Source organism: Carcharodon carcharias, chromosome 19 (genome assembly GCF_017639515.1).
Source record: "Carcharodon carcharias isolate sCarCar2 chromosome 19, sCarCar2.pri, whole genome shotgun sequence".
Classification (NCBI taxonomy): domain Eukaryota; kingdom Metazoa; phylum Chordata; class Chondrichthyes; order Lamniformes; family Lamnidae; genus Carcharodon; species Carcharodon carcharias.
In genome coordinates this window covers 51,765,484-51,789,852 of record NC_054485.1, presented here as the reverse complement: position 1 = coordinate 51,789,852, position 24,369 = coordinate 51,765,484, and the positions used below count along the sequence as shown (strand labels likewise).

Sequence of the window (24,369 nt, the reverse complement as noted above, 5' to 3'; positions counted from 1 at the left end):
TTCTATTTTTGGAGTTTCTGATTATAATTGTTTATTTGAGAGCTTCCATTATTGTGTTTTCTGAAATTCTGATTGGAGGACAAATAGGATCAGAGTAAGCCTCAAACGGTTCACTTAATTCCTCGATGGTTGGATTCAGCACCTGTTTCAGATATTTCCAGTTCCCATTATCAGATGAATATTTATCAGCCTTGAGCAAACACCTCCTGGTGAACTTGGAGGAGATGGGCCAGTCCTTTAGTCACCATCTGCCTATCATTTAAAAGTCAGGAGATCAAGTGAACCAAATGTACAAGAAAGCAAGCAAGAAATATGTTTTGAGTGGATTTGACTTGTTCACTCTTTGATTTGGTAATATGATTTTCTATAACATTAAACATTTTTGCACCTTTATATGTATTTGCAATCCATCCCTTTATCAACAGGAATCTCACTCCTAATGTCGGCAGATATTGACAGCATCTAGAAACATAGAAAGTTTATGGCAGGAAAGGAGGCCATTCACCCCATTGTGTTGGTACTGGCTGATAAATAGCTATCGAGCCTAATGCTACTGTCTAGCTCTTGGTCTTTAGCCCTGAAGATTATGGCATTTCTAGTGCACATCCATGTAATTTTAAAATTCCATGAGGTTCCTGCCTCTACCCCACTTTCAGACAATGTTTTCCAGATCCCCACTAACTTCTGGGTGAAAAAGATTCTTCTCAAGTCCTTCTATTGCTTCTGCCAATTACTTTAATCCGTGTCCCCTGATTACTGATCTCTCTGCCAGCAGAAAAAGGTCCTTCCTATCCAATCTATCCAGGCCCTTTATAATTTAAATCTCAATTAAATCTCCCCTCAGCCTTTACTGTTCCAAAGAAAACAACCCCAGCCCATCCAGTTGTTCTTCATAGTAAAAAATCTCCATTCTTGGCAGCATCCTTGTAAATCTGCACCCTCTCTGGTGTGATTGTTTCCTTCCTGTAATGCGTTGACAAGGACTGTAGGCAGTACTCTAACTGTGACTTAACTAGTGTTTTATAAAGCATTATTTAGCATTATCTTCCTGTTCTTATACTCTGTGTATCATCTAATAAACAAAAGTATTCCACATCCCTTCTTAATCATGTTATTTACCTGTCCTGCCACCTTCAAGAGTCTGTGGACATGAACTCCAAGGTCCCTCTGCTCCTAATCCTTCTCTGTATCCTCCCTTTTATTGTCTATTCCCATGCCTTGTTTGCCTTCCCTAATGCATCACCTCACACTTCTTTGGATTGAATTCCATCTGCTACTTTTCTGCCCACCTGACCAGTCCATTGATATCTTCCTTCAGTCTGCAGCCTTCTTCCTTATTATCAATTGCATGGTCAGTTTGCATCATCTGCCAACTTCTCATTCATGCACCCACCCCCCTGCCCCCCCAGCCTAGATTTAAGCTTGAATTTTTGATATCTGCCACAGACTGCAAAGAACCCAATACTGATGGAACACAACTGGAAACAGCCTTCCAGTCACAAAACACCAATTGACCATTATCCTTTGCTTCCAATCTCGGAGTCAATTTTCAATCCAAATTTCCCTTGGATTGCATGAACTTTTAATTTTCTGACCGGTCTGCCATGTGGGACCTTGTCAAAAGCCTTGCTAAAATCCAGGTAGACTACATCAAGTGTCCTACCCAAATTGATCCTTCTTGTTACCACCTCAAAACATTCAATCAAATTAGTCAGACATGCCCGACTGTCCTTGATCAATCCACACCTTTCTGAATGAAGATTTATACTATCTCTCAGGAGTTTTTTCAATAATTTGACAACCATTGAGATGATGATGACTTCCCTGGAATTACTCTGGTTATCCCTTCCTCCCTTTTGGATTTAAAAACTGAAATTGATGGATTTTGTGTAATAAGCCTTTAAGGGATAGCAGCAAGGCATCTCTACAAAGGAAGTGTGTCATGTGATCAAGTCTCAGTTTCATTTTGGCCTGTGAGCAGAACACAGCACAGACAGCTCTGCTGCTGAAGTCTTCAACCTTTCTATCCATGTATATACGTTCACGGGTGCCTATTTTAAATAAGTGAGCTACAAGGTGTTTACACAATCCCTTATGACTGATTGGTGCCTTTATATCATTATAAAAATATGACAGATTTTAGATAGGCAAGAGTATTGAGGGTTACTGAACAAAGGCAGGAGAATAGAGTTAATGTACAGGCCAGTATTGATCAAATTGATTGGTGGAACAGGCTTGAGGGACAAAGTGGCCTATTGACCTGAATGTTAACCCTGCTTCTCTCTCCACAGTGCATGGAAGCCTTGAGCAACAGAGGTTGTACCCCTGTAAAGGTGGTAGGCACATTCTTGCTTTCCCACACTCAGTACAAGTGCATCATGCAGGAAAGCACGTGCTCTTTGTAACGTGACTTGTTGCTCTCAAAATAACCCAGATAGAAAATCTTGTTTGTCATGGCTAAAGGATACTCAGTTTCCCCTCCTTATACTGACTTTGGATTCCAGTTATGGTCCTGACAAGTAATATAGCAAAAGGCAAGCTGGATAGGAATAGCAGCCAAAAAAAGATCTTCTTTGAGCATCATTCACCTTGATAGCTGCAGGTAAAGATTCATTCATGATAGACCCAATACTCAACAGGTCATTATCTCAATTTGGGGATTAGCTGAAATTGATGTGCAGTGAACAGTATATTCTAATTGTCAATGTGCCTCACAACATGCTGCAAAATACAAGGTCAATGGTGTTTAAAATGGCAAATACTGATAATGGACAAGAGCAGAGAGTGGCTCAACTAGTCCAGGGATGATTCACAACCGAAACTAATTCAGAGTTCCTTACTCCATCTGAGTTCATCCTTTCATTCCAAGCTTATCTTCTCACACCTGAACGCATGGTCTCATTTCCCTTGCCCTTTCACTCAAGCACATCCTTTAACTGATGAGCTCATTCTCTCTCCTAAGCCCATCTTCTCACATCCTAATCTAGTTACTCACATCTGAACCTTTCTTCCCTATATCTTTGTCGATTCTTTCATTATTGAATCTATTGCTTCAGTCCTAAACCAATCCTCTCGTTGTTAAAGCTATCCTCTTGACTCCATTATCTCATTTTTTTAATTTCATGGGATGTGGGCATCACTGGCAAGGCCAGCATTTGTTGTCCATCCCTAACTGCCCTTGATTTGAGTGGCTTGCTGGGCCATATCAGACAGAGTCAACCACATTGCTGTGGACCTGGTGTCACATGTAGGCCAGGCAGAGTAAGGATGATACTAGTGAACTACATCTGGAGTCACATGTAGTTCAGACCGGGTAAGAGGTGGCAAATTTCTTCCTTTTGAGGGTATTAGTGAACCAGATGGATCTTTACAACAATCAATGATAGTTGTCATGATCATCATTACTGAGTCTAACTTTTAATCCAGGTTTATTAATTGAACTTAGCTTCCACCAACTGTCATGGTGGGATTTGAACTATGTCCCCAGAGCAATAGCCTGGGCCTCTGGATTACCAGTCCAATGACGTCATCATCATGCCAACATCTCCCCAGTTTTAAGCCTATCCTCATTAGTGCTTGCCTGTCTCCTCAATCCTGCTTATGCTCGCCATCCTGAACCTCCTCACTTACTGCTGATTGCATCCTCTTGACTCGATCTTCTCACTCCCCAGCCTATCTTCCCACTCCTCCTTAAGTAGCTTGTCTCAGCCAGTCCCAACCATGGCAGCAAGAACTGCCTCCTCTTTATAGGCCAACCAATGCCTTTAAAAGTGGCTGGTTACTACTTCTCTTGTCAGCAACCAACCTGCCTTTGGGCCTCAGTCATTGTGCACATTTTGTACATGCAGTGCATCAATTCTAAGCCCCTAAACTCAACCAGTTCAGTCCAGATTTTTCCCTGTGACAGTGCACTAACCCCAAGGTGCCTGCGCACCCGTCTGTTCTCCCAGGCTTGGGAAATCAGCACTCAGGAGCCCTCTATTGAGAAACGCAATTCTCCAACATATCCCACATCTTAGAGTGCAAAACCCACCAAAGAATGAAAATAGACATAAACAACAATTTCTAACTATTAGGACCAAGAGTATCCCTACTTTCTGTATGACAATGATGCAATATATGCGATAGTGGAGTCAGCCATGGCTCCATTCGTAGCACTCCCGGTCTCTGAATCTCTGAATCATAAGGGCAAGAGTTCAATCCCCCTCTAGAGACCTGAGCACAGATTCCAGGCTGCCACTCCAATGTGGTACAGAGGGAGTACTACACTGTCAGGGGTGCAGTCATTTGGATGAAATGTTGAGACCCTATCTGGATTTTGATGGATGTAAAATATCCCAAAATAGAATTTTGAAGAAGGGCTGGGGAGTTCTCCCCAGTGTTCTGGCCAATATTTACCCCTCAACCAACATCACTAAAATATATCATTTGGTAAATATTCCCATGGTGCATTATGGGATCTTGCTGTGCAAAAGAATTGGCTGCCTCATCTCCTGAATTACAAAGGTGCCAATATTTTAGAAAGTGCTTAATTGACTGTAAAGCACTTTGGGATGCCCTGAGATCATGTACTGGGCTATGTAAATGTAATTTTTTTCTTTTGATTCAGTATTATTTTCTCTCTCTCAGCTCTCAGGTATTTGAAAGCAGTATTCTGGCAGGAAATGCTTCTTTTCTTTAAGATTGTTTCCCCAAACCTGCCCCACCTGTTCGTGTAGTTGCCCGCCCTCCTCCAGGCACATTGTGCGTCACAGTTAATTTCTAAAGTGTAGACACCTCTGGACTAAGTGCGTGTCTAGTTTTTGTGTATTTTTAAATGTGCCATTTTGAAGTTGTTCCTCAGCTGGTGCGGTGAAAGTATATGACAAAGCGGCAAGCATGGGTAAGGGGCGTTCAGTTTAGCGACCACCACAAACGGGAATTAGATAACAAACAACAGGAATCACGTAGCAGGTAACATGCAAAAGAAAAGGAATTTGCAGATTGTCGGATCGGGATGCAGCCTGCTCTGGATGAGACAACAGGCATTCAGCCTACTCGAGGGAAAGGGGGCGCTTCAGACTGCCATGGGTTTGTTGTAACTGACCTAGGGGAAGTCAAAACTGTCCCCGAAGAAACATTCAGACTGCCCTAGGGTTGACTCAGACTAGCCCAGAAAATATTTAAATCATTCTGGTGTGACGGTGGGTTGTAGTAAAGGAATTCCTACCATCTGTTGCTAACATATACAACTTGATCTCCAAGGGAGGTCTTGTGGTGTAGTGGCAATGTCACTGCCTCTGGGCCAAAAGTGCTAGGTTCCAAGTCCCACTTCAGGACCTGATGGTTACAGAAAGTGTATCCATAGCGTGGTCAGGCAGGTTGGTTATCAGCCTGTAAATCCTTCCACCTGATGGCTGGTGGTAAAAGGAGATTTTCCAGGCCAGCTGCATTGCAGAAGGCAACAATAAACCACTATAGTGCTTTGTAAGTGTAATCATGGATGAAGCCCTTGGTTTCTAGTGCCCTCTTAGGTCATGGGACAAGGTGTTGAACTCCAGCTGGGGTTACTTGTATGTTATTTTGTTCAAGTATTTTTCTGTGGTGGAAAATTTTCGAGCCATTTTTGGCGTGTTGCAGCTTCATTGGTGCAGCAGGTTATTCAACTGATAATCTAAATGATCTCATTTACCAGACTTAGAGAGCTGAGGCTTTTTAACACAAAGATAAAAGTGCACACTTTGTGGAGGTTTGATTGTGGCATTTAAAGTAATGCAATGAGTAGAGTCAATCCACTTGGATTGACTATTTGAGCTAAATAGGTCGGAAGGGGAACCAGGGAACATAGTCTGAGATACATATGTGTGGTATGAAGTTATTTTAGATGGTTATTCTATATGCAGACAGTCGAAAACATTTAGGACAAGTGGTAGCTTCTCCAGTGAGTTTCTATAATCGGTTATTAGGGACTGAGTAACTGAGTATTTTTTAAAATTCATTCTTGGGATGTGGGCGGCACTGGCTGGGCCAGCATTTATTGCCCTTACATTTAAGGGTCAACCACATTGCTGTAGGTCTGGAGTCATATGTAGGCCAGACCAAGTAAGGACAGCAGATTTCCTTAGTGAACCAGATGGGTTTTTACAACAATTGGCAATGGTTTCATGGTCATCATCAGGCTTTTAATTACAGATTTTTATTGAATTCAAATTTCACCATCTGCCATGATGGGATTTGAATCCAAATCCCCAGAACATTACCCTGGGTCTCTAGAATACCAGCCCAGTGACAATACCACTATGCCATCACCTCCCCGCAAGCTGAATGTGAACTGATCAGAGAATTGTAAGTAGTAACAAGTGGAATTGTAACGAGCAAGTGATGTCTAATGAATCTGGTTGATTTTTTTTTGAGGAGTGCTAGGTAAGGGAATATCTTTGGATGTTATTTATGTAGACTTCCAGAAAGCTTTCATTAAGGTCCCCCTGAAGAGATTGTTAACAGTAATGAGGGTGCATGGAATTGGAGACAACCTATTGTTGTTGGATAGGGAATTGGTTAAACCGTAGGAGGCAGACAGATAATGGGTATTTACCCAAATTGGCAAGCTATGGCTTGTGGTGACCCCCTGGGATTTGTACTGTGACATCAAGTTTTCATTATGTTGCTAAATTACTTAGATAAAGGAATGGAAGGCCACAAGTCTAAGTTTGTTTACAACAGTAAGCTCGGTGGCACAGTAAATATTGTGGATGGGAACAGAAAGTTATTAAGGAACATTGATGGATTAAGTGAGTGGGCAAAATGTGAGGTTGCCCACTTTTGACCCACGAAAGTTCTGAATATTTTCTAAATGGCGAGAAGCTAGGAACTGTGGATGAACAGAAAATACTAAAGCTAGTGGAGAGGTACAACGACTAATTAAAAAGATGACTGGAATGTTGGCCTTTATGTCAAGAGGGCTGATTACAAATAAGGTGCGGAAGTTACATTTCAGCTGGAGAGAGCTCGGTCAGACCCTGCCTGATCAGTCTGGGTACCGCACCTCAGGAAGGATATATTGGCCTTGGAGGGGGTACAGCACAGAGTCACCAGAATGCCACCTTATCTAGAGAGGTTACATTGTGAGGAGGTTGCATAGACCAGGCTTGTGTTTCCTTGTGTATAGAAGAATAAGCAGTGATCTACTTGAGGTGTTCAAGATGATTAAGGGATTTGACTGGAAAGACAGAGAGAAAATATTTCCTCTGGTAGGAGAGTTCAGAACAGGGGTGTGGGGTTGGGGCAGGGGGAGTGCGGGGGACAATCTTAAAATCAGAGCTTGGCTGAATATTCAGGGGCAATGTAAGGAATCACTTCTTCATACAAAGGGTAATGGAAATCTAGAATTCTCTACCCAGAAAAGCTATTGAGACTGTGGGGTCAATTGAAAATGTCAAAACAGATGGTAAGAAGTTTGTTAGACAAGAGTGCTAAAGGTTATGGAATCAAAGCGGGTAGTTGAAGTTAAGATACACGCCATTCATGATGTAACTGAAAGGGGAATGGGCTTGAAGGGCTGAATGGCCTACTCTTGTTACTATTTTCCTACGAGTTTGGATCCACTGCAAACATTCAAAAGGTTGGACGGTTTATGTGAGTGACCAAAATCATTACGTATGTGAGAAGGCATTTGAGTAGAGGGGAATGCGTCTGTTAATCACCACAATCTCCTTGGTTGTTGAGGAATTTCCCAGGAATTAGTGGAGGCTTCAAAGTTATGAAGAATTTTTTTGGATTAAATAAGGTGACACTGTTTCTATTGCCAGGAGGGTTGATAACCAGAAGACACAGATAACCAGGAGAGACAGTGGAAAAATTGGGAGAAATTTTAACACAGCAAGTTGTTATGATCTGGAATGTGCTGCCTGAAAGAGCAGTGGGAGCAGTTTCAAGGATAACTTTCAATGGGGGATTGAATAAACACTTAGAGAGGAAATATTTACAAAGCTGAGGGAGCGGTAAGCAGAGGAATAGGACTAATATTTCTTTCAAAGAACCAGCTTAAGCCCAAAGGGCAAATGGCCTTCTTCTGCACTGTATACAGTAACTCTATGAATCTGTTTCCAAAATTGGTCGGAAGATATTTCTCTATTTTTTCATCTCCCTGCAGATTGTTTGGTTCACTAGGTGAGAATGCAGGGGAGGTAGTGTGAGATGGTGATGGAATATAGGAATCAGGGTGTGCAAACTTTACACTTGGACAACATTCAGTGCACCAGCCCGTCTAACTTCGGTCTGTTTTTGCATGCTTGGTCATCGGCCTTCTGTACTTGTTTCCTTCCTGACTCTCCTTGTTTCTTTTTTGTTGGTCTTAGTAGAACTTATTGCTGTCAGCTGCTTTGGGACCCAGGAGGACGATGAGCTGACTCTCCAGATTGGGGATATCATAAAGAATTCAAAGTGCATGAAAGAGGAAGGCTGGTGGGAAGGAGAGAAAAATGGGAAAAGGGGTCGTTTCCCAAGAATATTTGTTGAGGTATGTGACATCAAACATGGTGGGTAAATGGAATTAAGAAAGGCTGCGGCCAGAATCTGATGCAGGGGATCCAAACCTGCACAAAAAACAAAACCTACCTCTCTGATTGGTTGATCAAGCTTTGAATTGGCCAATGAAATAGCCATTATGTAAAATACAAATGCCTGATTGGTTACTGACTAACCAAAATGAAGGAAAATCAACTGGGAGAAAGTTCTTTGTAAAGCAAACTCGTTCTCTGGAAGAAACATTCTAATTGTAAAGATATCACTGAGAAATGACTTTTTGTTGAAACTTTTCATCTTGCACTTATCAGGACAATTTGCAAGAAAACACCAATGTCAGGGGAAACACCATGTTCATACTGTATAAGAAGCATGTACTGGAAGCTACATATGTTAATACACAGGGCCCTGTTCTTCGCAGGCAGAAAGAACATGTCTTCACATTGTGTCTGTTTCAGCTAAACAAAATAAGTGACAGCCACTCGCTGGTTTATTCCTCAGGATAATGTCTTGCGAATTGTCCTGATGCGTGCAAGATGAAAAGCTGCCTGGTTTAAATTTCAAACAATGCTTGGCAGTTAACTGTCAGCCACCATCTACTGCTGCATTCTCCATGGCAATGCCTCAACCAGAGTTCATTTGCCAACCAATCAATAGTCTCTTATACAATATAAATTGTTGTTTCCCCTGGGTATTGGTATTTTCTCTCGAATTGTCCTGATGGGTGAAAGATGAGCAGCTTTGGCAAAAATGTCTCTTTTTTCAGCTAAGTTCTATACTACCAAATGACTATTTATGAAGATATCATTAATTATGCCTTAGGCCTTCTAATTGTAAGTGGCACTGGAATTCTCTTTTTCTTTTTGAATAGCCTTCTGTTTTCCTCCATGACTGAAGGTGTTGACTGTTTTTGAGGGGCTATTCCCCAGTCAGCCCTTCACTCAAGTGGCCTATGTATCACGTGTGACCACGGGTTGCCAGGGCTGATGAGTTATTTCACTGTGTATGTCAGAGGCAAGCTCTTTTCCAGAATTCCACACATAGACACACACATTCCTCCTGCAAAAGTCACTGGACAACAACCCAGAACAGGAACCAGGACCAATATCAGTTCCCAAACACATCACAGACTACTATTTCTGTCACCACTCCAACTGATTCAGGTATAGGTTTAGCTGGTCAGCTAAAGCTCAATGACCATGGAGCAAGACTACCTGGATGGTGGAGCTCTTTGTAAGATAATAAATTGATGCCTGCATAATACAGGAGGGAGTTCAGTTCAGTAAAATAAATGCAGAGAGGGACAAGGATTCTGTAGCTTTGGCTATGGTATACAATGGTTGCAAGGGCTGGGCAGGTGAATAGAAACCATTAAGCATTATTAGCTGCTAGATCTTGCGGCTGTTTTTTTCTTTAACTGAATATAGGCATTGCTAGCTAGGCCAGCATTTATTGCCCATCCCTAATTGCCTTTGAGCTGCCTTCTTGAACCACTACAGTCAATGTGGTGTAGGTGCACCCACAGCACTGTTAGGGAAGGAGTTCCAGGATTTTGACCCAGTGACAGTGAAGGAATGGTGATATATTTCCAAGTCAGGATGGTGTGTGGCTTGGATGGGAAACTTGCAGGTGGTAGTGTTCCCATGCATCTGCTGTCCTTGTCCTTCTAGGTGAAAGCGATCATGTGTTTAGAAGGTGCAGCTGAAGGAGTGCTGTAGTGCACCTTGTAGATGGTACACACTGCTGCCACTGTGCGTCGATGGTGGGGGGAGTGAATGTTGAAGGTGGTGGATGGGGTGCCAATCAAGTGGGCTGTTTTGTCCTGGATGGTGTTGAGCTTCTTGAGTGTTGTTGGAGCGGCAGACATGCAGGCAAGTGGAGAGTATTCCATCACACTCCTGATTTGTTCTTGTAGATGGTGGACAGGGTTTGTGGAGTCAGGAGGTGAGTTACCTGCTGCAGAATTCCCAGCCTCTGATCAGCTGCTTCTGTAGTCACGGTTCAGTGATTGGTTCAATAGCCGAGGTAAAAGATGAACAATCTGTTACAGATGGGTTTACATGAACAGCACTGAGCTGAATGGCATAGGGAAGCAACTGAAGCTTTGGTATAAATAAGAGTCATTGAGCCACAGAGAGAGCCAACAGAAAATAATGTTTTGTGGCATTGACAGGCCGCCTCATGCTCCTGCATGAGGCTCTTTGATGTAATCATAACATCCATGCAATTGGAAAGAAAGAAAGTACTTGTCTTTATTCAGAGCCTTACCACATTGTTCACAAGTGCCTCAGTATGTTTCACAGAGAATTTGTTCGAAGTTCAGCGGCTGCTATTCTGTAAGCACTTGGTATCAAGTTGCCACACACAGAAATGAGATATCCTAATGATTCATGGTCATACGTCACCTATTAATCTGCATTGGTGTTTGCCATTGGGATCTTATCACCCTCTGAAATAGCTGTAAGGACAATAATTGTGGCATTGCCAGTATCACCCATACCCTAAGAAAAAATAATGAAAATCAATAGAATAACAGAACCACAGGAACACTCTTCATTTAAACCATTTTGTGACTCAGTAGCTTGTATGTTTGTTGTGATATCACAGACACATCACAGTGTAGAAGGAGGCCATTTGGTCCATCAGGTCTGCACTGACTCTCCAAATGAGTGTTTCACTTAGTGCCATTCTCCTGCCTTCTTCGCATAAGCCTGCATATTCTTCCTTTTCAAATTACAGCCTAATTCCATTTTGAATGCCTCAATTGAATCTACCTTCACCACAATCTCAGGCAGTGTATGCCAGACCTTAACCACTCACTGTGTGAAAAAGTTCTTTCTCATATCACTTTTGATTCTTTTGCCAAATATTTTAAGTCTGTGCCCTCGCATTCTCAATCCTTTCATGAGTGGGAACAGTTTCTCCCTACATATTCTGTCCAGAGACCTCACTATTTTGAATACCTCTGTCATATCCCGTCTCAACCTTCTCTTCTTCAATGGAAACAGTCCTAACTTCTCAAATATATCTTCATTACTGAAGTTCCTCATCCCTGGAACCATCCTTATAAACCTCTTATGCACTCTCTTCGATGCCTTTACATCTTTCCTAAATTGCGGCACCCAGAACTGGACATAATACCCCAGGTGAGGCCAAACAAATGTCTTATACAAGTTTAACATAACCTCCTTGTTCTGGTGCTCTGCCCCTATTAATAAAGCCTAGGATAATGTATGCTGTATTAATTGCTCTCTCAAGCTGTACAGCCACCTTCAATGACTTATGCACATATACACCCAGGTCCCTCTGCTCCTACACCTCCTCTAGAATTGTACAATTTATTTTAATCTCCCCATGTTCTTCCCACCAAAATGTATCATCTCACATTTCTCTGCATTGAACTTCAACTGCCACCCATCTGCCCATTCCACTAACTTGTCTAAGTCCTTTTGAAGTTCTATTCCACTCACAGTTTACAATGCTTCCAAGTTTCATATTTTCTGCAAATTTTGAAATTGTGCCCTGTACACCAAGGTCTAGGGCACTAATATTTATCAGGAGAAACAAGAGTCCCAACGCTGACCCCTGGTGAACTCCACTACAAAACATTCTCCTGCCCAAAAAACATCCATTAACCAAGATTCTCTGTTTCCTGTCACCCAGTCAATTTTGTATCCATGTTGCTACTGTCCCTTTTATTCCATGAGCTATAAATTTTCTTACAAGTCTGTTGTATGGTACTGTATCAAATGCCTTTTGGAAATCCATGTACAATACATCAACAGCGTTGCCCTCATCAGCCTTCTTTGTTACCTCTTCCAAAAATTCCAGCAAGTTAGTTAAACATGATTTTGCCTGAAGAAAGCCATGCTGGCTTTCTTTAATTAACTTGTATTTGTCCATGTGAATATTAATTTAGTCCTGAATTATTGTTTCTACAAGTTTCTCATCACTGAAGTTAAACTGCTCTGTAGTTGCTTGGCTTATCTTTACACCCTTTTTTTGAAGAAGGGTGTAAGATTTGCAATTCTCCAGCTCTCTGGCACCACCCCTGAGTCTAAAGATGACAGAAAAATAATGGTCAGTGCTTCTGCTATTTCCAATTTTACTTCCCTCTCACCCTTGGATCTTCTCACCTGGTCCCAGTGCCTTGTTCACTTTAAGTACAGCAGCCTAGCTAATATTTCTTCCTTTTCAATGTTAAACCCTCTAGTGTCCAAATTACCTCCCCTTTCACCATTAATTTTGGTTAATGGCCTGGGTAGAATCTTCGTCCTTGGTAAAGACAGATGCAAGGTATTTATTCAACACCTCAACCATACTCCTGTCTCCATGTGTAAATCCCTTTTTCAGTCCCAAATCAGCCCTACTCCTCCTTTAACCACCTTTTTGCTCTTTATATGCCTATAGAATACTTTGGCTTTTTGTTAGCTGCCAGTCTCTTTTCATACTCCCCCTTTGTTTTTCTATTTGCTTTATCATTTCCACTCTGAACCTTCTACATTCAGCTTGATTCTCAATTGTATTTTCTACCTAATATCTGTCACAAGCACACTTTTCTTCCTTTATTATAATTTCTACCTATTTTGTCATCAGGGAGCTGGTATGGACAGTCGCTGGTGATTGACTTTGGACGTGGAATCTGCTGAATCAATCTTCATGCTATTAGCAACATGTACAGCATTCCAATTGAAACACAGTGCCTGAAAACAGAGCTACTGTCAGGTCCAGACACAAATAGGCCTTGTAAGGTATTGACTTGAATTCACAGCTGGGATGGGACTGCTTTATATCCTTGTAGAGAAAAGGATAAAGCAAAAAGGATGGAAGAATCACAAGATGCCTTAGGATGAAGGGGGGTCTTCAGTACATGCGGCCCAATTCTTCTAAGGAACTACCTTCCCATTATATCACCCAACATGTTTTAACTTGTCGACTGTCATTGACTCAATCATCTTTCTGCGTGTCCATTCCTGTGCTTGAATACTCTCTGTGTAAATGCTTCTTTACATCTGTTCTAGATTTGTTCTTCACAACCCTGAAAACCCCTCTGTTATCATGGTTTTATCTCAGGATTGGTTAAACTTCTTACTCTAGAAGAGGCCTTGCTGGAGGCAATGGTCTTTTGTTGGAAACACATTTATTTTGATACTAGCTACTTACAAAGGTTAAACAAGACCGAGACCCAGCTAGAGCTACACTTTAAGATGTTTCTCAGCCATCCTGTCTCAGTGAATGACATCCTTATGCACTTGCTCAGAAGCTACTATTAGAGTTAACCCTTTACTCTACATCTCTCCCTGAGTTCACTCTTCTCACAAACTGTTAACCTTATGTACTACTTACAGTTTCCATCCAATTCCTACTCCCCGCCCCCCACCCCCTGAAGTCACTTTCGCCAAAGGTGTCAATCCACAACTGTGTAACCGGCTCTCTTCAATGACGTGTAGGACGTATGTGTTCCCTTATCCTCTCCTTGGAAGGCAAGCACGTTGGTTGAGTGGGATAGCAGCTTCCAAAGCAGCTGGCTCCTGGGCTGTGTGACTCTTACCATGACCTGAATGTAAAGGAAAAACTGATTCTAGAGAGAACCCTTCAGGACTTGAAAGATCAATTCCCTTGAAAAGGAAGACAAAGAACTGAAATTTTCACTCAGCTTCTTCTGTGTTGCACACTGGAGAAAGGCAAAAGCGCCGGCTTGACAAAATGAAGCACATTCAACTCCTAGGAAGAACTTTTCAACTGTATCATTCACCGCTGCTATGATGACAAGAGAAACATTCAACAGACGAAAGGAAGAACAAAGAATATCTTGAAGACTCTGCTAGAGACAAGGAAAGGAGGACTTCCCTATTGCTCTTAGGGTAAGAATTTCTCTTTCTGTAGGTAGAGATATAACTTCCATGCTAGCTTCAGCGTGAGGCTGCTCCGCTACAGACAGTGGAATCACAGGGTCAGCTGCAAAAAGCAGGATTGCATAATCAACAATGATATCAACTTCAGGACTGGGATCTATAGGAAGTTCCTGTGAGGTACTCTGGTCTGCCGACTTGCTTGCAAATTCAACTTCATTGTCTGGCTTTTGTACTACAAGAGTCTCAGTAGTAATAGAGAAGACTGCTAGAGTCAGTACTTGGTTGAATAGTTGCTCTATAGCCAACTCTTTCCTCTGGTACTGTAGCCATTTCCTTAGATATGATACAGCATTTATACACTCCTGCATTGCAAATTTCTTTTGTTGCACAATTTCTAATGAGTAAATCCCTCTCTATGGCTTGGTAGTGCTGTGTGACTGCTAACAGCTGGCCTTGGAGCTTAGCCTTCTCTTTTAGGTAGTTAGACTCCTCCAACTCATGCTTAATTTTAATATTTTCAGGTTCCATTTGATGCTCGACTTTAGGTTTTTCTAAAGTACTTTTCAGATGTAGAAGCTATGTAGTTGGGGTCTCTGTTTCTTTACTGAAAGAAAGCTTGAGTGCTTTAATGGCTTGCTGATGAGATCCATGTGTAGGCTCCATCTGACATTTGAATGGATTAATAACTTCAGAACTTTCACTATTGATTTGATCCAACTTGGAGTTAAGCATCTCATTCCCCCTGGTTAACTTTTTGCTGGCTACAAGCAATTGTTGTTGCATGTCTTTGGTGGGCTCAGTAGAATAAGTAGACAAATTCACCTCTTCATTACCTTACTCAACAAAAGAGTAATTCTCCTCAAAAGAGAAAACAAGGACTTCATGATCATTGGCAGTGGAGTCAAAGAGCGTAATAAGGTCCAGGACCTCTTCTTCCAAACAGATCCACTAGCTTTGTGGTGGCTTCATTCTCTTCTCTGAAAGAGCAAATTAAGGCTTAGATTATCATCTTGTGGGTGATTGCCATCAGTCTTGATGTATCCTGTTCCCACTTCTTCTAGCCTGTCCCTAAAGAGAAGTGGAAGATCTTCTCCTCCTTAGGTCCTTGCAGTTAAATAGAGGATGGTTGCAGTTTCACTTTATTCAGCCATGAAACTCTGTCAGATAACACTAAGACACCAGCTCCTGTATCTAGCTTGAATTTGGTCAGATGCCCATTTACATCAGTATCAGCAATCCAATGCTGGGTTTTATTTTCCTTAATTTCTCCTAGGAAGATGATTTCCTGGTTGTCAAAGTCTTGAATTTCTTGAATAGAGGTTCCTTTAGCAGATTTCTCCTTCTGTAATGTAAACACAGATTCCCTGGCATGGCTGACCATTTTAAAATGGCCTAACTTGACACAGCCATGTAGCTGAGCAAGCCGGGCAGGACATTTTCCCACCTGTGGCCCTTTTTCCCACCATAGCAGAGACATTGGAAAATGATTGTTGGCAACTTTTCAGGGCATTTCCCTGTTTACTGCCTTGCTGGGCTTTTGGTTTCATAACCCATAAATTGAACGACTTTATCCGGCTGTTCTTTGGGAAATTTCCCTCGCATCTCCAACGAAAGCCTTATTCTGCCTTCACTCTTTGGCTTGTCTGCCAGTTCTACAGCTTTGTTTCAATTTAAATCTTCCAGAGATTGTATGGGGTCAGAGAAATTCTCATCTAAAATGCTGATGACTATTCGATCACTGATCAGGTCGTCTTTTAGTGTTCCATACTCACAATTTTTGGCTAGGTGATACAATCCATTGAAGAGTGAGCCAATCCTTTCACCCTGTTTTGACTGCGCTCCCTCAATGACAATATTTTTATGAAGTATGAGTCAAAGGCCTTGATGACATCCTTGTAGGAGGCTGTCTCTTTATTCACCCACTGTCTGGCAAGCATGTCAACTGCCATGCTCCCAACAGCGTATAACAAAGTGCTTACCCTGATCTTTGTTCTCTTTACTAGCAAGATCTGAGGCTTTGTGGTGCCGGGTAAAACATTTTCACCAATTTTGCCATTGATCAGTCTGTCTGGGTTCCTCCATATTTTGAAAGTGGTAGCCCTGTCTTACCTTGATTTGAGATTGTTTTGTCCTATGCTGCTGCTCTTGCCAGTTGCTGGGCTGCCCTCGTTATTTTGTCGTCTCCAGTGTGGTTGCTGGTTTGGCCTCAAAGTCCTTCACCCGCTGAGCTGCACTGTTACTGGGCTTCACTTGAGGCTTTTCCCACTGTTTTCTTATGTTCCTCTGTGGGTGTAGTCATTGCTGCCACCATCAGTTATCGTGGGTTTATCTCAGGATTCATTAGCTTCTTACTCTGCTAGAGGCAATGGTCTTTTGTTGAAAACACATTTATTTACATACTAACTATTTACAAAGGTTAAACAAGACCAAGACATAGCTGGAGCTACTCTCCAAGATGCTTCTCAGTCCTCTCTCTCAACTAGTGACATCACTGTGACATAGCTTCTTTCACACATGCTCAACAGCTATTATTAAAGTTAACCCTTTACTCTGGAACCCCTACTTATTTAGTTGCTCTGACATATCTGAAAGTATTGGGGCAGAATTTGCTGGGATAATACCAGTCAATTTAATATCCATACCGTTACTCATATGTAAATAATCTAGCAATTTATGGTGAGGAAGAGATACACATGAGTTCCACAGTTGCTGCTTAATTCATGCTGCTCCTCTGTTAGTCTCCCAAAAACAAGAGCTCAATATCCTTGTGAATTTGAAGAAACTGCTGTATTTATGCTCTTAATACAACTGAACCTCGTGGCAGAAAGTTAGGGCCGGCATGTAGCAGTGAAAATACCCTACTAATGATGAGATTTATCTCTTGCAACGCCATTCAATTGTTCCAGCCCAGAAAGGGTACAATTTAAAAAGTTGAGCCTCATTCCTACAAACAGTAAATTATTCTTAGGGATTTTTAAAATTGAAAATTGTCATTTTTTTCCTTAATTTTCCTTTCTATCTTTTTTATTTCACTGAATACATTATTTCATTTCCATTCTTAATTTCTCTTCCTGTAACTATTTTGCCTCTAATTCGATAAAAGCAAAATACTGTAGATGCTGGAAATCTGAAATATAAACAGAAAAAGCTGAAAAAACTCAACATGTCTGGCATTATCTGTGGAGAGAGAAACAGAATTAATGTTTTGAGTCTAATATGATTCTTCATTGCTTCTCAGTCATTCCTGATCCTCTCTCTACCTTAAATCTCATTGCTTAAGGAGATAGAGTTTTGGTCCCTTTATTCATTGGGGCCCCAAACGTCCTGTTGTCTTTCCTGCCCCTTTATCAGTTCACACTTCCAGCAATGTTACAGTGCAAACATATTTCAAACTAAAGGGTGAGAAAAATCAAATTGATTCCCCGGTTCCAGCAAAACCTTGCCGTTGTTTTGCGTTCTTTCTACCATTTAGTCAATAAAAGGTCCCCTCTGAAACTGAAAAATTGCAGCGCATCATTTAAAAAAAAACTCATTCATGGGATGTGGGCATCGCTGTCTAGGCCAGCATTTATTGCCCATCCCCAATTGTCCTTGTTCAGAGGGCATTTAAGAGTCAACCACATTGCTGTGGGTCTGGAGTCACATATAGGCCAGAGCAGGTAAGGACGGTAGATTTCCTTCCCTAAAGGGCATGCGTGAACCACATGGGTTTTTGTGACAATTGGTAATGGTTTCATGGTCATTATCAGACTCAGACTTCTTTTTTAAGGATTTTTACTGAATTCAAATTTCCATCTACCCTCAGGTCCCCAGAGCATTACCCTGAGTCCCTGGAACACTAGTCCAGTGATAATATCACTACGCCATTGCTCTCCACAGCTGTATCTGTGCCCTATTTGTCAAGAAGACTGGAATACAAAAGGTTGGAAGTTATGTTACAGCTGTACAGAGTTCTAGTGCTGCATTCAGTCCTGAGCACCATATACTTGGAAGATTCATACCAGGGCTAAAAGGGTTAAATTATGAAATTAGATTTTATAGACTAGGCTACATACACTTGAGTATAAAAGATTATGGATAATCTAATTGAGATGTTATAATAGTTAAAGGATTTGATAGGGTAGAGAGAAAACTTTTTCCTCTTGAGGGAGTGGTCAGAACAAGGGTGAATAATTTTCAACTTAGAGCTAGGCCATTCAGGGGGGGATGTCAGGAAACATTTCTTCACACAAAGGTAAGTGGAAATCTGAAACTCTCTTCTCCAAAAGTTACAGTAGCTCGGGCATTTGAAAAGTTCAGAACTGAGATTGATAGGATTTTCTGTTGAAGGGTCATTAGGACTCGAAACGTTAACTGTATTCCTCTCCACAGATGCTGTCAAACCTGCTGAGTTTTTCCAGGTATTTTTGTTTTTGTTTTGGATTTCCAGCATCCGCATTTTTTGCTTTTATATTGATAGGTTTTTGTTAGGCCATGGTGTTACTGTGTCAAGGTGTGGGAGTAGGGTTAAAATACAGATCAACCCATGATGAAAGTTAACAACAGAACAACCTTGAGGGGTTGAAGACCCCCCTTCTATTCCTATGTTCTTATCAGAGAATGGTTATTGCACAAAAGGAGCTCATTTGGCCATCCTGTCTATGTTGTCTCTCTGCAAGAACAAACCAACTAGTCCCCTTCAACAGCCCTTCTCCCTGTAGTCCTGCAATGTTTTTTTCTTCAGATAATGGTCCAATTCCCTATTGAAAACAATGGCTGAATCTGCCTCCACCACACTCACAGGCATTGCATTCCAGATCCTAAATACTCACTCGTAGAAAAATGATTCCTCATGTCGCTGTTGATTATTTTGCCATTCACCTTGTATCAGTGTACTCTTGCTCTCACCCCTTCTGCTAATAGGAACAGTTTCTCTCTATCTACTCTGTCCAGAGATCTCATGATTTTGAATGTCTCTGTCAAATCTCCTCTCAACCTTCTCTTCCCAAGGGGGAACAGAACCAGCTTCTCTGCATGGACTGTAACGGTTCAAGAAGGCGGCTCAAGAGCACCACTTTCTCAAGGGCTATTAGAGATGGGCAATAAACGCCAACCTGGCCAGTGACACCCACATCCTGTAAACAAATTAAAAAAAAGACCAGGGATTCAAACTGTAGGTCTCGGTATCACAGCACAGGTACAGACCAGGGTTGCCAACACTCTAGGACTGTTCTGGAGTCTTCAGAATTAAAGAGAAACCTCTGCTGGGAGCAACTTGGGAGAAAAATCATGGAGGCATTAAGAAAGAATGATGTGCTTTTATTTCATTTTTCTTTGCACACTTAACTGGTAAAGGACTGGACAGTCTTATTAAAAGTGCTGATTTTTGCTGATTATCCCATTTTCAGCTGTAATAATAAAACTGCACCAGATTATTATTCCTAAATGCAACAAGCAATACTTTTTATGTGAAAAAGGAAACAATTGCATTATATCATGGTGCACAATTGCAGCAATTCATGGAAGATTTTATGTTTGTGATTATGTAAGTTAATGTTATTGCAAATTTGAACGGTAACCTAACCAGTGCAATTTTGAGTGTGATTTGAATGCAATTTCTCAATTGCATCCAAACTGGAAACACTACCACTTAACATTTACCCCAACCATCCAGGACAAAGCAGCCTAGTTGATTGGCACCCCAGCCAACACCTTAAATACTCACTCCCTCCACCACCGATGCACAGTGGCAACTGTCTGTACTATCTACGAGATGCAGAGCAGCAACTCACCAATCCTCCTTCAATAGCATCTCCCAAACCAATTACCTCTAGCACCTCGAATTACAAGGGCAGCAGATGCATGGGAACTCTCCCACCTGCAAAGTCAACCCACGTCACACACCATCCTGACTTGGAATAAATCACTGTTCCTTCACTGTTGCTGGGTCAAAATCCTGGAACTCCCTCCTTAACAGCACTGTGGGTGTACCTCCACCACATAGACTGCAGCGGTTCAAGAGGACAGCTCACCACCACCTTCTCAAAGGCATTTAGGGATGGGCAATAAATGCTGGTGTTGCCCGTTATGCCCACATCCCATGAACAAATAAAAAATATTATATAAATAAGTGTACCCTCAGTTCAATTACAGATCAATTACTGATGGGAATTTCTATAGAAAAGGTTGCATTCACAAACATGCAGCTAAACTATTCAGAGTGTCTGTGGTAAACAGAGTTCAGTACAAACCAAGGTGTGTGTTTTACAGGAAGTGCCATCTCACACCGTTGAATCTGGACACCACATACAGCCTCGTTCTGTCCGCAGAAGTAAGTGCATTCTTTTATTCAGTGTTTAGTGACGAGTGCAAAAAAGGTCAACATTTATAAGAGCAAAAGATCATCTGAAATAGGAGGGCCACGTGGTCCCTTGAGCCCGCTCTGCCATTTAGTAAGGTCATGGCTGATCGTGTACCTCAACTCCACTTTCCCGTCCTATCCCCATTAGTTAAATAGAGTATCCCACTGAGGTCTGATATTCTGAGCCAAGCAACTGTGTTACATTTCACAAAAGCCACCTTGTAGCCCAGTCTCCATTAAGACGCATGTGCAAAGAGCATCGCCACACTGAGGGTGAAGTGACGGAAACATGCAACCCGACCACATCTGCAGATTCTAAGCTTGCGACTTCCTCACGATCACAAGATAATTATGGATGAGGCAAACCATTTGAGCCATCTTCATTCACCCACCCAGAAGGAACTCCGGCCCCTGCTGGCCTCAGAAAGAAAGGAAAATCACTTATCCGTGTTTCAGCATCTCTCGGGGCCAGTGCTCCTCTGTCCTAGGGAGATGGCAGTGAGCTTCCCCACTCAGTCCTCAATGTAGTTGAGTCCTGATGACCTCATGAAGACCTGCATTCATTTTAAAGAAGATGCCACCTGCATTCAGGGTGGGGGAGTGGCGGTGTCCCTGATGCCTGCTCAGTTGTGCAGGCTAGAATTGTAGATAGCAGGATCTTACCATCCCCAGAGCGGGTAGCTCAGAGCCATTTTAACTGCCATTTTCTCCGGTTTAAGGACAGGCCAGATTTGACATACATAAGCAACACTGTCATGCCACAGATGCTACACATATTGTGAGCAATGCTAGGAGGGCCGGGTCAACTAAAGCACATCTGCATCGTCTGGTTTACAGATTTCTACTAAGTTTAGTCAACTGCTGCCAAATCTAATGCTGGCCAAAGGGAGTTGGGGTCAAGGCAAGGGTAAGGTGCCAGATCTGGGCTTGTTCTGATGTTCTGCAGCTGATGATAAAAGATAATTGAAAACCTTAATAAGTAAAATGTCCACATTGTGAGACACAGAGCTCAGTGGAAATTATATACTTTTATTACAAATGTCAGGTCTTTTTTGGCCACTTCATTTGGTAGAAAATTTTCAACAGCTCACTCATAAGCTGGCCTTTCTGCTTTAGTCCAGAGAAAGATGTGAGTTAAATGTAGTTAGAGGCTGGTAAACTGTTGTAGGTCAGAATATAGGAACAGGAGGAGGCCATTCAGCCCCTTCGAGCCTGTCCCGCTCACTATTCCATTAGATCATGGCTGGCCTGTGTCCGAGCTCCATCTGGCCGCCTTGGTTTAAGAATAGTTCATTCTCTTGCTTAGCAAAAAAAAATCTCAGTTTTGAAATTTTCAAATGACCCCCAGCCTCAACAGGTTTTTGGGAGAGAGTTCTAGATTTCCACAACTCTTGTGTGAAGGAATGATTCCTGACACCAACAATGAATGGCCTAACTCTCCCTCAAGCAGGAATAATATCTTTCTATTCTATCGAATCCTTTAATGATTATAAGATCTCAATTATATCACTCATTAATCTTCCATAATCAAAGGAATATAAACCTAGTCTATACTACCGTTTTTCATAATTAACTCTTCCAGTACTTTTCGAATCCATCTGCTTCACCCTCTCCAAGGCCAATATCCTTCCTGATGTGTGGCACCCAGACTGAATAAAGTCCTCCAGATGTGATCTAACCAGACCTCTGTACTGCAACAGCTGCAACATAACTTACACCCCTTTGTACTTCAAAACTCTTAACATAAAGGCAAATTATCTTTTCGTACCTGCCCAGTAGGTTTTAGTGGTTTTTGTGGCCCCAAATCTCTCTGCTCATCCACATTTCCTACCTTCCTACCATAGAAAATACTTTATCTTCCTCATGTCTAAATAGGATGACCTCACACTTTTCCACATTAAACTCCATCTGTCACAGCTTTTCCCACTCACCTAATCTATCAATGTCCTTCTGCAGCTTTCCATTCCCATCACACTTTTTTCCATGGCATCTAATTTAGTATCATTAGCAAACACAAAATATTGCTCACTATTTCCATATCTAAGTCACCATAAGCACAGAGAAAAGTTGAGGCCCCAGTACAGAATCCAAGGGTACACCACTAATCACATCCTGCCAATTCAAGCTCAAACCCTTAATGTTCTATACTTAAGAGAATGCTGTCTAGTTTATGGAACCTAACCACATAATTTAAATCTTTCCCCTGCCCTCTAGTGATTGTACACTGAGTTGGGCTAAATTACAAGTTGCTGAATATTCTAATTGCTATTATCCTTTTGTGCATATTTGTGCTGATCATGACCAGGGGTAGGAATTGCACCATTTACCCTTTCTGGCGAATAGAACTGACAGCCTGAATTGGAACACTTGCTCTTTTTGGTGTTCAGTTATTACTGGATGAGTATATTTTTTGGTGTGGTGGGGAAGGGCAGGTTAGTTCAGTTGACAGCTGTCATGTGAGTCAGATTAACCCCAACAGCATAGAGTTCAATCTCGGTTCTGGCTGTGGTAGATGTGGGGCCTCCCTCCTCACCCTGCCCCATAGTAAAAATCAAAGTACTTTGCTGTAATTCAGCAAATAATCACCAAAGGACTTGACTTCAGGCAGACCACTCCAGAAGAAGATTATTTTCATACTCTTGTTCTATCCTTTTAGACTCAAAGTGGATGACCTCGCATTTGCCTAGTTTGAAATCCATTTGCCAGATTTTATCCACTCAATTAACTTATTAATATCTCTTAGTAATTTTATGCTTCTGCTTCCATTGTCACCCATCTTTGTGTTGTCAGTAAAGTTGGATATGTGGTTTTCTATTGGATCATCTGAGTTGTTGATAAATACTACGAATGGTTGAGGCCCCAACACAGGTCTATGCAGTGTACCATCCTGCCAATCATATCCTGCCAATTAGAGTATCTGCCCATTATCCCTCCTCTCTCTTAACCAGATCAACAATATGCCATCAATTCCATTACTAATATCCTTTCAGAAGGAAATCTGTCATCGTTACCTAATCTGACTTCCAATCCCATGCCAATGTGATTAACTCTTAGCTGCCTAGCAAGCCACTCAGCTATTTCAAACCACAGTAACAGTTCAAGAGTAAGGCCCACCACCACCTTTTCAGGGCAACCAGTGATGGGCAATAAATGTTGGCCTTGCCAGTGATGCCCGGAACCCTAGAATGAATATATACAAAAGAGAGAAAGAGACCACATATTAAAAACACAGGAAGATCCTAAAGCGTACCACATACATTACTTTAAAAAGTGAAGTGATTGTTGTTCCATGAGCAAATACTGCTGCCATTTTGAAAACAACAATATGTCACAGACAGAAAAAAGTACTAGTTTCTCTGTTTCTCGGTGGTATTGGTTGACGGAGGAAGGTTGGTTCTTCTTCAAACAATAGAAAGAAATCTTTAACATCAACCTGAACGGGCAGGTGGGATCCTGGATTAATGTTTAATCTGAATATTTAATACCTTTTACCAGATCCCAACATGCCAGCAGATTTTGTGCATGATATTCGAGTATGGGTGTGGTGAATTTGGCAGTAAAGACTGCTGCCATACTTGGCATTTTTTTGGATTAGGAGACAAGTGAAGCAAGAAAGGAGAGATCTGAATCTACATGTACCTTTCTGTCTGGTTTCCCTTAGCCTGGTTCACT

The 24,369-nt window shown here is 41.7% G+C and overlaps 1 protein-coding gene across 5 annotated transcripts in view; it reads left to right on the top strand.

Moving 5' to 3' along the window:
- The first annotated feature begins 4,742 nt into the window (after nucleotides 1-4,742).
- sh3d21 (SH3 domain containing 21) overlaps nucleotides 4,743-24,369 on the top strand; it is a 135,045-nt gene continuing 115,418 nt past the window's right edge. For 3 of the 5 annotated variants that reach the window (XM_041213141.1, XM_041213139.1, XM_041213138.1), the window contains exons 1-3: nucleotides 4,743-4,882; nucleotides 8,337-8,497; nucleotides 20,607-20,667. In XM_041213141.1, coding sequence (XP_041069075.1) covers nucleotides 4,879-4,882; nucleotides 8,337-8,497; nucleotides 20,607-20,667 — 226 coding nt within the window. In that variant the 5' untranslated portion in view covers nucleotides 4,743-4,878. Of the gene's footprint in view, nucleotides 4,954-8,336; nucleotides 8,498-20,606; nucleotides 20,668-24,369 lie in introns of all 5 variants that reach the window. The other 2 variants (XM_041213140.1, XM_041213143.1) reach the window with 2 other exon arrangements.